We start from the raw sequence: 16,961 nt of genomic DNA, 5'->3' as shown, positions 1-16,961 counted from the left end.
GTGGGCTAGGTTAGAATGAGGGGGATGAAGGTATAAGTTAATATTTATGTGTAGGGTTTTAAGTGGGTTGGGCCCAAGGCCCGTTAGTTCATTTCGAATCGTTTGCGTGGCCCAATAGCATTTCCGAGGCCCGTTTTAAAACCCGAACTTCGTGTAACGTCATAGAATATAATATTAGGGTCGTAAGTATGTAAAATAGTGTTGGTAGTCAACGTTTGACACATTTGTTTGTCGGTTGCGTTAAAATTGCGAAAAATGCTTCGGTGGTCGTTTCTAATCCATTTTTCGATTCGATTTCGACCGTTGTTACTAAAATTCGATTACGAAGCTAAATTCATCATAATATTTTAGTTTTTAAGGTAATACATGTGGCCGATGCTTCCGTTTCGTTGTCGGTGCGTTCCTGCAATCGCGTTTTTCGTTCACGTATGCGTTTTATGACGTTCGAAAGCATGATATTTTAGTGAAATCAAATTCATATGTATAAATTAGACGTATAAAATCCGTATCTGTCGGCGTTGTAGTATTTTTTTCGATGTCAGTTCGTTACCATTTAACATTCAGCAGATTTCCTGCGAACCACCATTCGCGCGCTGTAAGTCGGATAAACGTTCCTAGGCATACGAAAGGGCCTAATTAAGTTAATTTACGTCTTAAACACTGTTTATTGTCGTCTAAACGTTTGTTAATCGCGTAATTAAAACCCGGAAATTAGCGGTTGTCATAATGTGTAGGTGGGACCCAATGTTTTCAACTAATCAGATTTTTTCCTCTTTATTTTTTTGTGTTTTGTTTAATAGGTGACTTTAAAGGGGCTTATGTGGTGCATACGTGGCTCTAACATGGCATTATAAAGCTCCTAGGGGCTTTAAACCACACCACCAGCCTTATTATTTTGAAATTTTGAGATCTAAAATTGATTCATAAGTTATATGTATATTGTATTTTGTTTAATAGGGGACTTTAAAGGGGCTTTAAACCACACTGTGCAAGTTAACGATAAACCCCTCGCTTATGTGGTGCATACGTGGCTCTAACGTGACACTATAAAGTCCCTAGTGGTTTTAAACCATACCAACCAGCCTTATTATAGGTATTTATTTACTATATATACAAAGAGAAGTTAGGGGAATAGTGCCATGAAGCTGCCTGACACTTCCCTATTGTCCAACCAATTTACGATTTTGCCCTGAGTTTAAAATAAAATTATGCTTTTGACCCCAACTTAAAATTACGATTTTGCCCTGAGTTCAAAATAAAATTATGCTTTTGCCCCCAGCTAAAAATTACGATTTTGCACTCAGCTCAAAATAAAATTATGCTTTTGCCCCAATCCTAAAATTACGAAATTGCCCTCAGTATAAAATTATGATTTTGCTCCCTTTTGAAAAACTACGATTTTGCCCCCAATTAAAAATTTTAGTCTTGTCATCATTTTAGGTTTTCTTTTTCAAAGATATAGTAGTGTTTTATTTTACTTGGTTGACTCGATGTACCTTTTTGTGTTAAGCACCCGCTCATTGGTCCTGAAAAATTACTATTTTATCCTCACCTTAAAATTCACAGGCTTGCCATCGTTTTAGTTTTTTTTAGCCAAACTATAGAGTCTATAGTAGTGTTTTGGTTTGCTTAATGTATTTTTTTATTGAGATCGTGTTATAAATATCATATACAAGTAACCAAAATATATACGTACATATTATAAAATTAAGAAATATTTGATTTATCGCCAGACATGACAATATGACGAGCATAACACTACTTACATATCTATCTATTATACTAAATGAATTCTCTTTAGCCACAAGGTTTAATCTTAGCCAATCATTTTGATGATGTGGCATTGCTCAAAAGGCTGATAATTCAGCCAAAGGCGGGCTATTCTTTTCCTTTCATATGCGCTCTTTATATAAAACGTATTCATTCTATTCAATGCCATTCATTACCCAAAACCTACCACCGCCTTCTCTCTTCAATTCTCTGTAATCATATCGTTCCATTGATCAATCGATTTTCGCAATCAAGTTCATGTAAAGATTTGTTTTCTGCATCTTCTTCATCATCGTCTGTCTTTTCATCCATCTATTCCAGGTTTTTTTTCATTAATCCATATCGACATTTGTAAGTCTTGATTGTTAAAATTTTGGTGTAATCGGACTTTAATTATAGATCTATTGTTTATGTTTAATGACTGTATGTTTTAGGTATAGATTTTGTTTGTGATTGTTAATCATAGCCCTAAATCGATTGTAATTTCTCTGTTCTAGAAACCCTAATCCTATTGTCAGCATCGATCTGTTGTTTTAGGTATAGATTTTGTTTGTGATTGTTAATCATAGCCCTAAATCGATTGTAATTTCTCTGTTCTAGAAACCCTAATCCTATTGTTAGCATCGTTCTGTTGTTTATATTTATTTGTTGCAAGTTTTTTTGTATATGTTTTGATTGTTTCTCATAGATTTAAACCGATTATAAAGTATAATTATTTTTCTATTCTAAAAACCCTAAATCTGATTTTCATCCAATATCTGTTGTTTATGTTTAGTTAATGTCTTCTTTTGTTATACAATTTTATTGTTACTCATAATCCTAAACTGATTTAAATTTTTATGTTTTACAAACCCTAAATCCGATTGTCAATGTAGATATGTTCTTTATATTTATTTATTGTAGTTTTTTATTATAGATTTTCATTGTTACTCATATCCCTTTACCGATTGTTAGGTATAAAAATGAAATATGTCATTTACTCAGTAAAAACCCTAAATCCTATTATCATTATATAACTGCTGTTTATGTTTATTTTGTGTATTTCTTTGTTATAGATTTTCATTCTTACTCATAGACCTAAACCGATACATCACTTTTAATTTTCTTCCTTATGTTAATTTTTTCCTACTGGAATGCAGGTTTACAATATGCCTGGGTCATCTTCATCTTCATTAAGGTATATATATAACTGTATTGTTTGTTTATTGTTCTTTCATTCTGTATCATTTGTTTCGAACAATATCATATAAAAATGTTTACTAACATTCTAATTTTAAAATCAGTATCAGAGAACCCTGTTTCTGTAGGCATATGAAAAAAGCAGATGAGATAATTCTGGTAATTAATATTTCATATTTTCTGTTGTTATTATTATATTAAATTTGTTACACTTTTTTTATATTATTTTTTTATAATTTTTTTCTATAATTATTTTTCATCTTCCACTGTTTGGTTTGTTAGTCTATTCCTTCTGATGCTGCTTCGAAGCTGTGGGGTGTTGATATGGGCCCTACAAATGTGGACATACATACTGATGATGGCCACATTTTTAATGTTTGTTTAACCTACTCTAAAGGAAATTTGTTCCTGTTTCATGGATGGTCCAATGTAACACAACATTTGGGACTATCCGAAGGATGTTTTATAGTATTCAACCCCATCGATTGTACTACGTTTAAATTAACCCATTTCATTGATGGTGTTAGTGGTAGCTCTTTTTGGACATATCTCCTACCTACATCATCGCATTTTTATGTAAGTTATCATTTACTTTTAAGCATCTTAGGCTATTTCTGTTTATCTTTATTGATATTAAAAATAGTTATCTTATATGATTTAATTATCGTTTTTATAGGTAATACCCGAAGTTATCCTGCCGGAAACCTTTTCTACATCCATTGATTTAATATCCACTATAATGATAAACAACAATCCGTTTCATGTTAGGATTGAAACGGATGGCGGTAAATTCGGATTTACCGTTGGTATTGACGTTATTGTTAGTTTGTTACATTTAGAGCCTGGTTGTTTTTTGATATTTACAAAGTATTTTGGTAATGATTTTAACTTAAAAGTATTTGGAAAAAATTGTGTTGAAAAGAACTTTCTTGATGTAGACGTTGATGTGGTAAGGTTACATTTTGTTATTATATGTTATTTATACAATTGTTAATTTAATAATGTAATATATTGTACTAAATGTGTTATTTAATTTGCAGCCTTTAGTTCCTCCTATTGATGCTGTGAATGAAATTTATGAACAACCACATAGTCGTGTGTATCGGTTTTCCCGTACCGTTGGTACCGATTTTGTAAGATATAATAATATCTTTTGTAATTAGATTCATTTCATTATTTAAAATCCGTATTTGTTTTTTATTAATTATGTTTTGTTAACAATACAGATCCTTCCCGATCGTGTCTCTGAAATGGCCAAACTTAATATTTGTTTGAAAGATATAACCGTCAGACTTTTGAATCTGGAACCTCCAGTTCAGTTTACCAATGGTACAAGACGTGAAAGGACACATAATGGTTTTCGATATGCGTTAAGGCGATGGTCTAAGTTCATGAAAACTGCTGGAATTAAGGTCCGTGACACCGTTGACTATTGTTTTGACGAAAATGATCAAGTGCTAAGTGTTGAAAAGGTTGTACCTTACGTTAGTGGTCGTATTTAGTTATTTGACTCTTTCGATGTTGTTTTTTCCTTTAACATTAGTATATATTTTTACTTTTTACGGTTTTTTATTTTTCAACATTGTTATGGTTTTCAATATCAAGATATTACATGTTGGTTTACGTTATGTTTGAGCTATTAAGGAAGTGAGCTATACACAAAGGATATGTCAAATACGGTTTAGATGATACATGTTCAAGGTATTAAGAAAAACTCTCTGACGAATTAGCGACCATTTTTAGGGTTTTGCTTAAAAGATGGATGTGTCGGTGATGTTGTCGAGGAGTGTCCGGGAATGCTTAGTGATAGCATTTTCTTATACTCCTCGACAATGTCACCGACCCCTCTTAAAAACTCCATCAAAACTCTCACACCGGTTGCTTCTTCAACAGAGGGTTTTTATTTTTTTTTTGTTAAATGAACCTGTATCATCTTAACTTTTTTTGACTGACCGTGTATTGTTATTACATCAAGACTCAATTAAGATTAATTTCTTAATTAAAGTTGATCCGAATCACTTTTCATCACCACATCTCATCTCATTTTTATGTAAGTCATTTATTTTATTTATCTATCTTAAAGCCTTTATTTAGCTCTTTATTTATATTAAAACTAAAGTTATAAGTTGTTTTGTTGTTTATCTTACAGGTCATACGTTAATTTATCAACCCCGGTAACCTTTCGTATTGACGTTATACAATCATTGATCTAATATACACGATATCGATATCCAACAAAACCTTTGACGTTAGGATTGAAACGGCTAATGGTAAATGCATTTTTACGTTTGATATTGATGGTATTAGCTACTAAATCTTTTATCCGCTGTTATACATAGTGTTGGTTGTAACCAAACTCTATAAACTGTTTGTTGTAGACACCAGCAGATTTACGTTACTCTGTGGGGGGTTTATGCTGATCAGATTATTGAATTTCAAAGAGAACATAAGGATGAAAAAAATGTTGTTGTGGTTGTTCAGTTTGGCAAGTACCGTTTTTGGGGAGGTATTTTTTTATATTGATTGTCAATTTAAAAAAACTTCATATTAAATTGTTGAACTATATGTTTTTTTATACTTTCATATAACTGTACAGGAAATTTGTTCGTATCCAATTTGTATACTGTAACTCGAGTGTTCATAAACACTGAAATTCCCGAGATTTTGGAATTTAAAAGAAGGCACGTAATCTTATTACGATTTTGTTTTATAGTCTACTTTATGTACATATTAGTCTAAAAAATGGCATTATTTCTGTACAGTTTCCTTGCTCAGATGAATACGTCAACGTCTTCCGGTTACTCTGGTTTGAGTTCCCCTGTTATGAAGTCAATGGCTGAGGAGTATCTTTCTGATATTTCCTTCAGTACAATTGGAGCATTAACCGGAATATCAGAAGTAATATTACGTTTAATAGTATTTTATTGATATACCCTTTATTTTAGAAAATTCCTGTAATTCACTTAAATACAAATATGTATGCAGGAAAAGTTTGTTATTATACTTGGAACAATTAAAAGCTTTGCTTCAGAAGACTCTTGGTTTTACAATGCATGTAAAACTTGCAACAAAAAGGTTTTTACCAACACTATTTCCAAGGCCAAAGAAGATGGTAGCGAAGGATATGATGAAGTAACTGTCTTGGAATGCCAAACTGATCGGTGCAATAAAAGGACTGTTGTCTCTGTTCCCAGGTGAAATTACTTGAATCAGTTGTTGCTATATTATAAAACATACTGATTATTAACACCATCTTATTTTGTTAATTTTTTAGGATAAAACTGCTTATTCGTGTTCAGGATTGTACCGGGATTGTTACTTTGACGTTGTTTGAACGTGAAGTTGTTAAACTCCTAAATGTTAACGCAAACCAACTTTTGGATAATAACATGGAGGTAAGTTATGGTATCCAAATATAAGTTGTTAAACTCCTAAATGTTAATTTCTTTATACGTATATATATTTTCTTATTTTCCATTACGTATCTAACTTATATATTAACTCATTTGTAACAGTTAGCAAGCGAAGGCAATTTTCCGAGTGAGATGAGGGCATTGATAAACAGGAGGTTTGCGTTTAAGATAGCCATATGTTCGTTTAATATAAATAAGAAATTAGATGGCTACTCTGTTTCGAAGTTGACCGAAAATCCTTCTATCATCAAAGATCTTGATGCTCATTTTGATGTTTACCAGGTTCTATATGTACCCTACACGTTAACTTAAAATTTTTGTTATAGAAATCTTTTGTACCACTTATGAATAAGTATTGTTGTTTATGAATGCATACAGGCTGCTGATGATGAACCTTTAGGTCCTCATGCTTCTGATCCAACTCCAATTGTTAACGTTAACATCCAGGTTTGTTAAGCAACTTTTTTATTTCATTAAACCTGTATTATTTTTTTGTATTCAACATTTATGTCCATTTATATATTTTACCTTTTTAATTTTGTTGTACAGGATTCTGTTTCCCGTGTCGTTGATGAAGATACTCCAATGTCCAATTTGAACAACAGCATATTTACTACACCATCTGGAGCTCATATTAGTTGTTCTTCAAAGATGCTGGACAATGAGCTGAAGCGCAATTTGGAGGCGGTTTATGATGTGGATCTTTGTTCTTCTCAGTCTTCAACTAAACCGCGTCAGGGTGATTGTGAGAACAATGAAGGTTTGAAGATGAAAGCAAAGCTGGAAGATTAGTAATAACATTTATCAGTCATTTCAGTTTTTTCGAACAATTTGAGATGTTTTATTTTGGTTTGCTTATTTCGTAACATTTATTTCAGTACTTGATGTTTGGTTTCTTATGGATATTTCGTTTATTATCGTGGTATTAAAAGATGATTTGATTGCTTTAATTTTTTTTAACTTGCGTATTCTTTATTGCATCAATTCAAACATTTTTTATTTTGTTACATGTATATTGAATAGTTTCATGGATTAAATTATTTTACATAACGAGAATAATTAATTTACTTTGTTACATAACATTTAATTTTACACAATTAGTTTTTTAAAACTATTTAATATAATTTACAATAAACATTTTGAGATCAACGAATTTGACTAACATCATTTTTTTGTCTAAAATTCCGAAATCACATTTTATTGGTCTTAATATTCGATCATCTATTCCAACCGATTGTAAAATAAAAGTCACCCGTTTCTATTTTATGTTACATGGCATTGTATAAACTTATATTTATATACTTTTTTAAAGAGTCAATGAAATCATAAACTGCAAATGTTATTTGATGTTATTATTGACATATTTTTAATCTACATCTACATTGGATAGTTATGATATTAACTTTTCAATGTATTTGAACTGTAATATACTTTTACAAAATTAAAAAAGATTATTTCCTTCCCTCCCTTTTTTTTATTATTTTTTTAAAGAATAATCTTTTACAATTTATAATACACACATTGTAACAAATATTAAACTTTGTTTTTAAAGAACATGTTACTTGAAATGTAATAGTGATGAAATAATATTTATCCCTTATTTGATTAATGTAATTGATTAAATAACAAAAAATCAAAAAATATTTAAAATATATGTTCTTTTAAATTTCGAAACACTAATTAATCATAAGTCTAGATGATCTAAATAAATCTTCCATAAGTTTTGCATTATTTGCTGAAATCATATATTAAAAAATTAAGGTTTCCAAAATTGATATCCACTATATGATGAAAGTCCTATAAATACCCATATTTCGTGTACTTCTTGCTCATTCAGAAATTCGTATACATAACACCTCCACTCACACGGTTAGTTACTTTTAACTGTAATATAATTGTTTAATCTTCCATTGTTAATTATCAATTTTTTATACAATAACTTTTTATACTGTCGTTTTTTTTAGTTGTTCTTTCAGATTATTGGTTCTCATGGATCATATTGGGGATGACATGATATTTGAAGAGATCTTAACGAGACTACCCGCAAAGGCAGTTTGTCGTTTCAAATGTGTATCTAAACACTGGTGTTATGAATTATCCACACCAAAGTTTGTTTTCATCCATACTCTGCGAGTTGGAAAGTCAACAAAAAATAAGCTGCTTTCCTTGAAAGAAAATTCCATAGTCGTTGACGACATAGTGTCTGGCGACTTAGGCGACGATACTATCAAAACCGTAAATTTCCCTTTGGAAGTTCATCCATCCTCTTTAAGCATTATATGTTCGTTTAATGGTCTGATTTTAGTTTCCATTAAAAGGATTCACAATGAAAGTAATGACCTGGTCCTTTGGAATCCAACGACGCGACGTTTTAAGTTAATATCGGACGACTACTTTATTCGTTATTTTGGTCGACATAACGATACGGGTGGAATGTACTTAGACGAGGACAACGACCTAAAAGTGCTTCATATTAATTGTTACTGGGACGTAGTTACTGCTCGTGTATATTCACCACGTCATGACTCATGGAGAAAATTAAACTTCTTGAACGGAACTCAATTTGCTTCAAACTTTTATTCATGGTCTTCTGGAGTGTATTCCGGGAAAACAATATATTTCATTGTTTACAATTACTGGATTCCACCTGGTGAAAGGAACATAGTTGCTTTCGATGTTATCTCTGAATCTTTCAGTTTACTTCGTTTTCCGGAGCGTATTGAAGTCAATCCTTGCCAAGTACATTTTCTAACAATTTCGAACAAGCTCCATGTCATTGTCGTTCAATATGCTGGTGAACTAATTGCAGATTTGTTCAAATTTGAAGATGATGATTGGAACAAGGTATTTTCTTTCAATAAGGCTCGCATAGTTCAACATTTGGTCCCTCAGCAAAGGACAAATGTAATTCAAGACAACAAGTGGTTGATAACCAGTATTTGTGGAGATACTGTTGAGGTTCTACTTTGCAATGATTCTTTTAACTACATCCAACATGTTGACAGCTACAACGGACCGAAAGGCGCATTATTTTTGGAGACAATTGTTTCCCCTTCCGATTAAAAATTAGGAATTTTTTTGGTACTGTTTCATCTTTTGTTACTCCAACTATCTAATTTGTTTCAAGTATCCCAAATTTTATCATTTCGTTAATTTAATAATAAAAGAGTTTTTATTATGTTTCACATTTTATTATATCCAATGAACGTGTACTTTAAATTACGTATTTTAACATTCATTGTCGTGACGGTATTCCTTATTAACAAATACCATCGTCGATTAAGATCCATCCTAATAAAATTACAAATCTTATAATAAAAAAAATTATATCTTTTTGAAGTTTATTAATATAGATAATAGATTGTAATAAAATGTTAAGCATAAACAATAAATATGGAATTTTTTTTAAAACAATTCGTATAAAATTGATTATACAAATTAGATATATATTTCAATACAAAATATGCTTTGAATATGGAAATTATTATATTAATGTTTTGAATCTAATTATAGAAAAATGTAATTTTTGTATATAAACATTCTAACGAATTTTTATTTAATTTTCGAAATAATAATTTAAAGTCCGTTTCTTTATGTAGTCACTGTTTCTACAATTATGTTGATGTTATATTCGAAAAATTATTTGCTTACTATATTTTCAGTTATTGTTCCAATAATCTTTTCAACTTCACTCCAATCATATTCCAATAAAACACTCGGTTTCCATATAACAATTCATTACTCCAATGGAGCTACATATATACATAGTTTTACATTCCTAACCGTGTTCATCTACATTTTCTTTTTTTTCAATTGAGTTCTGGATTTCACATATCGATCTAAAAATCTGTAAGTTGTTTTTTGTTAAATTCCATCTGTATTCATCTGTTTTTTATTTTATTGAAATTATTTAAACTATCTTTATGTTTACTTAATCATAAATCTGTAAGTTTTGCTAAGAGTTCTTAATTTTTTTGTCTTCATAATATGTTGTTGTTAAATTATATGTCGTATATGCAAATCCCTAAATCCGATAACCGTTCATATATTATTTTTTTATTTTTATTTTCTTTTGTAATTTTTATTTATTGACTGTAATTTTTATGAAAATATTAATCCGTTTGTCATAAATATATTTATTAAGTTTTTTTACAATTGATGTAATATAATTCTTAATTAAATCGTATTGTTATTTAATTTTGATCAAACGGCATATGTATTTCATAACCGTATACCATTATTGTATATTTTAAAGAGTGTTAAAATTTGTTAACTGGATTTGTAAATAAATTGGTTTGATTAATTTTTTTCGAAGTATTATAATGTTATATCATATGTTTCCTTTTTTTTTCAATTATGTTATAAACATGACGTATCATGAAGAAACTATTACATATCTATTTTATATTATAAGATGATGTTGACATATTATTTATGTTGTTAGTAATATCTTTTTTAACGACTCAATAGATACGTTTTGTTTATGTAACGTACTTTTGTAGGTATTTCTTATGGCTGAAGGGTCATCAAGGTATTTATTTTGAATTTTGTTACTTTATGTAACATGTAATTTGTATTATCTTTGTATGTTTTTCAAATTTGTTTATTTTTCTCACACTAACATTTACTTATTACTCTTTTTTAATGTTGTAATTTTAAAATCAATTTCATAGGATACTTCTTCTGTAGGCTAATGAATGTAGCTGACGAAGTTATTTTGGTATTTTGATAACTTACTTTATAATTTATATTTATTATTTTGTTTTTTATCATTATTAGATACACTTTAATATTATTGTATTGCTTATATATTCTTATTATACTAATAATTAATTTTGTATTTGTTTGTTTTTTTAGTCTATTCCGGACGACGCCGCGTGCAAACTATGGGGTGTAGACCAAGGCCCTACAAATGTCACGATACAAACTGAAGATGGCCGGTTATTTAATGTTTCTTTAAGCGCTGCTAAAAGAAAGTTATTCTTTTTTCACGGTTGGTCCAAAGTTGTAGAACATCTACGCCTAACCAGAGGTTGTTTGGTAGTATTTAATCCTGTAGAACCTACTACCTTTAAATTAACATATTTCGTTGATGGGGTTAGTCGTGGCTGTTTCTGGACTTATATGCTTCCTCCATCATCTCATTTTTACGTAAGATAAAGTATTTTTTTTTTTTTGATATATATTGATGTATTACGTCACTATTATTAAATACAATTTTTTTTCCTTTTTTTATCATTCCCACAGGCTATTCCTGAATGTATCTTGCCAAAAGTTTATGATTATTCTTCAAATGATGTAATATCTACGGTAATAGTAGACAACAAAACTTATGACGTTGCCATTGAAACGTCTGATGGTAAAGTCGGGTTTACAGTTGGCTTTGTTGTAATTGTTAGTCAGTTACAGTTGACGGACGACTGTCTTTTGTTATTTACGAAAGGGTTTGGTAATTTATTCTATTTAAAAATATTTGGGAAAAACTGTGTTGAGATGAAGTTTCCTGATGTAGATGTCGATGAAGTAAGTTACTTTTTATTACTTAATTGCATGCTTTATATATGTTAATGTAATACATTTTATATATTTAATTTTAAGGGTGATGTTGTACCTATCGATGCTGAAAATGAAGTCAATGAACAAATACATGGGGGTGTTCGTCGTTTTATTCGTATGGCTGGTGATCGTTATTTTGTAAGTTCTAATATTATTTTGTTAAACTGCTAAAATACATTTCTTACTGTTTGTTGTTTATTAATAAACATTGTTGGTTTAGGTTCATATGTATTAATAATGTTATTTTTACGACAATACAGAGGATTCCTGATCCTGTTTCACGGATGGCTAGACTTGATGAAGGTTTAAAAGATATCACCGTTAGGCTTATGCATTTGGATCCGCCACATGAAATTACCAACGGTACCAGACGTGAAAGAAAATCCGACGGAGGTTGGCGATACGCATTTACCAGTTGGAAGAAGTTTATGAAAGCTGCTAGAATTAATGTCCGTGACAGGGTTCACTATTCTTTTGATGAAAACGAGCAGGTGTTGAGTGTTGATCTGGTTGTACCCTTCGTTAGGCGTACTCACTAGATATGAAAGCTGTTACAGTTTATGACATAAACTTCAAGTTATATGCCTTTCATATGCTAGATATTAAATTTTTACATCCGGTATTGATTACACATTTGTTTGCTGTTTATTTACGTTATTAATTTCATCGAAAAGCATTGTAAACACAATTTTATCGCAATCGTTTAAACTTTTAACATGATTTAAAAAAAAGGTCTGTAATTATAATAGTTGTTATTTATAGTAGTTAATAACTAATAAACTTTTATTATATATAGTTTATAAAATTGTTAATTTTATTGTTTTTTAAATTAATTGTCCGAATTCATTAATTAGCACAACTTACCTTTCGTATATTCGTTTGTTTTATTATAATTGTTACGTTTCCATATTACTTAAAATATGTTGATAAAAAATAATGTTATATATCATTCCAGTTATAATTCTATTTTCAAGTAATACACTATCTTAATATACTAACTACTAATCACGATATTTTGTTAAAATATAAAGAGATATACAATTCTATGTTTAATTTTTTTTAAATTTACGGAAAGTTTCTTAAATTAAAATCTATAATTTATATCGAATACGCACAAACACATAGTATTAGTTACAATGATTTTTTCTGATTATGTAATATAAAGTTACAATTAGCCATTTTAAAAATAAGACATTTTAATTATTGAAATATACACTGAAAGTATAGTTAGAGATAATATGGGTAAATGTATTAATTTATGATTATTGGTTACATTTACAAAAGTATTCGATTACAATAATATAAACCCAATCAGTTTTACCAAAATTGATTTAAATTTACCTTAATAACATAACTTTCTGTTTATAAAATCATTCTATATGAATATAAATTACAACATACATATGTATTATATATGCAGTTTTAAGCTATTCATTTGTTTCTTCAACCAGGTATTATCCAAAATTTGTAATTTATACAAAATATATTTTCATGTGGAATATGCAAACTAATGTAATATATGTTTTATTATACGTTTTTATTTTTCTAGGTATTCCATATAATGGAACAAATTCCGTTTGATGTTGTCATGAGGGAAATTTTTGTTAGGCTTCCTATGAAATCAATATGTCGGTTTAGAAGCGTATGCAAAAAATGGTATGAAGATCTTTCAAGTTTTGAGTTTTTACAGAGACACACCAATCGCGTTAGTAGTAGAGTGGTAAGATAATAAATTTGTTATATAATTTCAATGATTACAATATTAGTTATTCGTTAACATTGTTCATACTTATTGTTAAATTTATTTATCATATATGTTTTAGGATGAACTATTGGAACAATGCATGTTTCCAGATCCTTTTGACATTTGAGAACCTGCATGGGTGTACGTTGTCTTTATATGTTTTGAATATTTCTATTATTGATCATTTTTAAGGATTAATGAATAATTTATCAATCGTAATATTTGTTTCATATATTCAAGCACAATGTTTATTTTTTTTTTTTGTTTTGCAATCTTATTTATTCTTATTATATATATTTTGTATTAGTTGTATGTATTATTATCAATCAAAACCCATTGACTTGCAAACCGCAATTTTATTTTTAATCCATTCAAAATTAGAACTAATAATATTATTCAAACATAGGAAACACTTATTATAACAAACAAAAAAGCCAGAACGCTAATGTTCGAAAATACTAATTCTTTTTTTCCCCAATCGTTTTATCTTCTTCAATTGCCTCATATTCTTCTATTTTCTTGCGTTTCGATTCAGAAGTAAAAAATCTTTATAATGTTCTCCATTTAACGATAGGCAATCCTCCCAAAAACTTTCCTGTGTGTATAATTGGCAAATAAATTTCAATTAAAAATCCAACAATTTTCATACATTTAATTTAAATTTTGAAAATTAGAAAAAAACAACTATAATATAATACCAGACATTCGTTAGCGTAGTTGACGTGTAACCATTCAAACGGCCATGATGTTAGCCCTTCATTCCACTGTTTGCACACACATTTGTTTTGACAAATGTATCTTACATTGAGCCTAATCAAGATTTCAAAGAGTATAATATCGAAAGGAATATAAACCATTGTTTATAAACTTCAAAACATATGACTGAATATGCAAAGTATATCCTTTATATAATTGTTTATGTTTTGCATTATAAAAAAAATTTTCGATTTGTATTTAAAAAAGGCAAGTCGATCTCTGTAATCACAAATTTGAATATGTTAATGTTTTTAATTATAATTCAAATTTATTTATACATCTATCTAAGTCAAGTTCATTATTTTTGGCGTATTTTTATTTGTAATTAACAACCATATTTATTTAAGTAAATCTAAACATCTAACTTTAGAATGTAAATTAGATTTTATTTTTACTAATTCATTTGTTAGGTAATGATGTTTTAGCCAATAAAACCATTAATATTTATATACATAGTTTGTAATTTATAACATACAAAGATAAAAACATGTTGTTGTAAGTTAAATAGAAATCCATTATTAATGTAATTTTTAAAAGTTTGTGGGTTGATTGTGTAAAATATTAAATGACGGTTGCTTGAAGAGAATAGTCCATCATTACATAGCAACCTATACCATCATAGCATGTCTCAAATTCTCATGACCAGTCACTTCACCGGCGACGGAAACTAGGGCCCCGATACTCTCCATTTTCACCGATCTTAAGCTTTCCGTCGGAGTTGTCTTAGATGGATTCCTCATCTAAAGGTAATAACATTCCACTTCACCGCGATTTTTCTTTTATTTTGTTACTTAATCGTTTGAATCGTTGATTGATGATATATAATTTTAGATATTTTATATCTAAACCGGTTGTAGTGTTGTTTTTTTAGGGTTGAATCTTTAATTGTTTGGGATTTATTGTTCGTAGTTGTGATTTGTTATGATTTCTTCATTATATACATTCACTTATAATTTCATAGATACAGTTATTAGAACATTAGATTTCAAAATCATGATAGTTTTGTCTTTGTAAGATTCAGTCTTTATTTGTCCGAAATTAAGTGTTTGTAGTTATCTTTTGTTCAAATTTTGTTTACATACCAACCGTAATTTAGACATTATTTACATTGATTATTTGATTTGTATTCATTCAGTTAGAATCTCATAGAACCTTTATTAGGAACAATAGATTTCCGATTCTTACAAATTAGTTATCGGATTTAATGTAATAAGAAAGAAAATGTATGTTTTGTTAACCTGATACATTTTGTTTTTTTCATGAATTCAACTTTATATGTTAAGATGTAACAATATATATATATATATCTTCAAAATTCAGGTGAATTCATGAATGTTTCGTTTGTCAAGATCCTAGAAGATCCAAACTCTTTAAAGCTGGTATCATTAATTACATTTTAATGAATAGTATGATGTTTTGTACCCAAATTCATATAATATTTATTTAAGTTCATTATATATACTTAATAGTATTATCTTTGTGATCAGGGGTTACCTCTCAGTTATGTTTATAAACATTGGGGTCGTCCATGGCCACGTATTCATCTCAAAATCGTTCATGAATCTGGTAAGTCTTGGACCGTAATTATGAAAACATTAGACTCTAGACCGGCTTTGGCTGATGGTTGGGCAGCAGTTGTTAAAGGCCTTCAATTGCAAAAGGATTCACTCTTGGTTTTCAAGTCGATCCTACATGATGTTTTTGAACTGAAGTTTTTTATTGACGGTGTATGCGGTCAATCGTATTTCACATATCAGCGATACACACAATTGGGCTTCACTGTATGTATCTTTATTTACTTTTGCACATTATTAATCTAACTGTATACATGTTATTTAGTATATATTTATGTTACATTATATTATTAGTTATGTTTACTATAATGAATCAACATTCGCGGGAAGTTATTTATTTTAGTTTCATTTAATACAGGTAATTCCAGATGCTTTTATTGAAAAGTTTTTTCAAAAAGAAAATCTAAACGGCACTTATGAAATACTAGCTGCTGGTAATCGATGGTCTGTGGAATCTGCTAAAATACATAACTGCTATGTATTCATGGATGGATGGCCTACTCTTTGCGAAAGGCTTAAAATCGTTGATGAAGATTTATTGATTTTTAATAAGATTGATAATGTTTCCTTTCAATTATCAGTTTATCGTGATTGTATTCCTGTTGGTTTGGTTGACGAAGTTGATGCAGTTGATGATGATGAGGTTGTTGAAATAAGTCATGGTCAATTTGTTGATGAGTTAGACAAGGTATTTATTTAATTTTTTTTTGTTATATACACCTGACTTTATTAAATAATATTTCTGAAGTTACAACGATGTTTTTGTTATAGGCATATGGTACACATTCTGGCGACATCATCCGACATGAACTAAAAACAGATAACAAGGTAATGTTGTATTTGATATTAGTATTTATAATGTTTACACTTCATAATGAAATTAAGGATGTTATATAATAAAGTTATATATTTATAATAATTTTTTTTTATTGTTTAATGATTGATATGTGTATCGACGAAGCTATCTGA

The 16,961-nt window shown here is 29.3% G+C and overlaps 2 protein-coding genes and 1 long non-coding RNA gene across 3 annotated transcripts; all 3 read left to right on the top strand.

Annotated features, from left to right (window-relative positions):
* The first annotated feature begins 2,910 nt into the window (after positions 1-2,910).
* LOC110866267 lies at positions 2,911-4,489 on the top strand. Its single transcript, XM_022115500.2, has 6 exons — positions 2,911-2,947; positions 3,054-3,108; positions 3,232-3,525; positions 3,626-3,898; positions 3,990-4,082; positions 4,176-4,489. Exons 1-6 carry the CDS (start codon positions 2,919-2,921, stop codon positions 4,449-4,451), a joined length of 1,020 nt encoding a protein of 339 aa, XP_021971192.2. The 5' UTR covers positions 2,911-2,918; the 3' UTR covers positions 4,452-4,489.
* An 844-nt stretch (positions 4,490-5,333) lies between these two features.
* On the top strand, positions 5,334-5,987 carry LOC110943722. The gene is made up of 3 exons (XR_004863113.1): positions 5,334-5,455; positions 5,546-5,847; positions 5,935-5,987. It is a non-coding gene; the product is annotated as an uncharacterized LOC110943722 (long non-coding RNA).
* A 351-nt stretch (positions 5,988-6,338) lies between these two features.
* On the top strand, positions 6,339-7,192 carry LOC110939242. The gene is made up of 4 exons (XM_035974886.1): positions 6,339-6,344; positions 6,465-6,644; positions 6,741-6,809; positions 6,912-7,192. The coding sequence occupies exons 1-4, from the start codon at positions 6,339-6,341 to the stop codon at positions 7,152-7,154; spliced, it is 498 nt and encodes a 165-aa protein (XP_035830779.1). The 3' UTR covers positions 7,155-7,192.
* Positions 7,193-16,961: the final 9,769 nt, after the last annotated feature.

This window comes from Helianthus annuus, chromosome 7 (assembly GCF_002127325.2).
Source record: "Helianthus annuus cultivar XRQ/B chromosome 7, HanXRQr2.0-SUNRISE, whole genome shotgun sequence".
Taxonomy (NCBI): domain Eukaryota; kingdom Viridiplantae; phylum Streptophyta; class Magnoliopsida; order Asterales; family Asteraceae; genus Helianthus; species Helianthus annuus.
This window is presented reverse-complemented; position numbering and strand designations above follow the sequence as displayed.

Bases quoted from the DNA above. Each gene is read 5' to 3' on its own strand.
- LOC110866267 (XM_022115500.2), top strand. From the start codon at position 2,919: ATGCCTGGGTCATCTTCATCTTCATTAAG. The intron at 3,109-3,231 runs GTAATTAATATT...TTGGTTTGTTAG, and splicing joins AAGCAGATGAGATAATTCTG to TCTATTCCTTCTGATGCTGC. The intron at 4,083-4,175 runs GTAAGATATAAT...TTAACAATACAG, and splicing joins GTACCGTTGGTACCGATTTT to ATCCTTCCCGATCGTGTCTC.
- LOC110939242 (XM_035974886.1), top strand. The intron at 6,645-6,740 runs GTTCTATATGTA...GAATGCATACAG, and splicing joins CTCATTTTGATGTTTACCAG to GCTGCTGATGATGAACCTTT. The intron at 6,810-6,911 runs GTTTGTTAAGCA...TTTGTTGTACAG, and splicing joins TTGTTAACGTTAACATCCAG to GATTCTGTTTCCCGTGTCGT.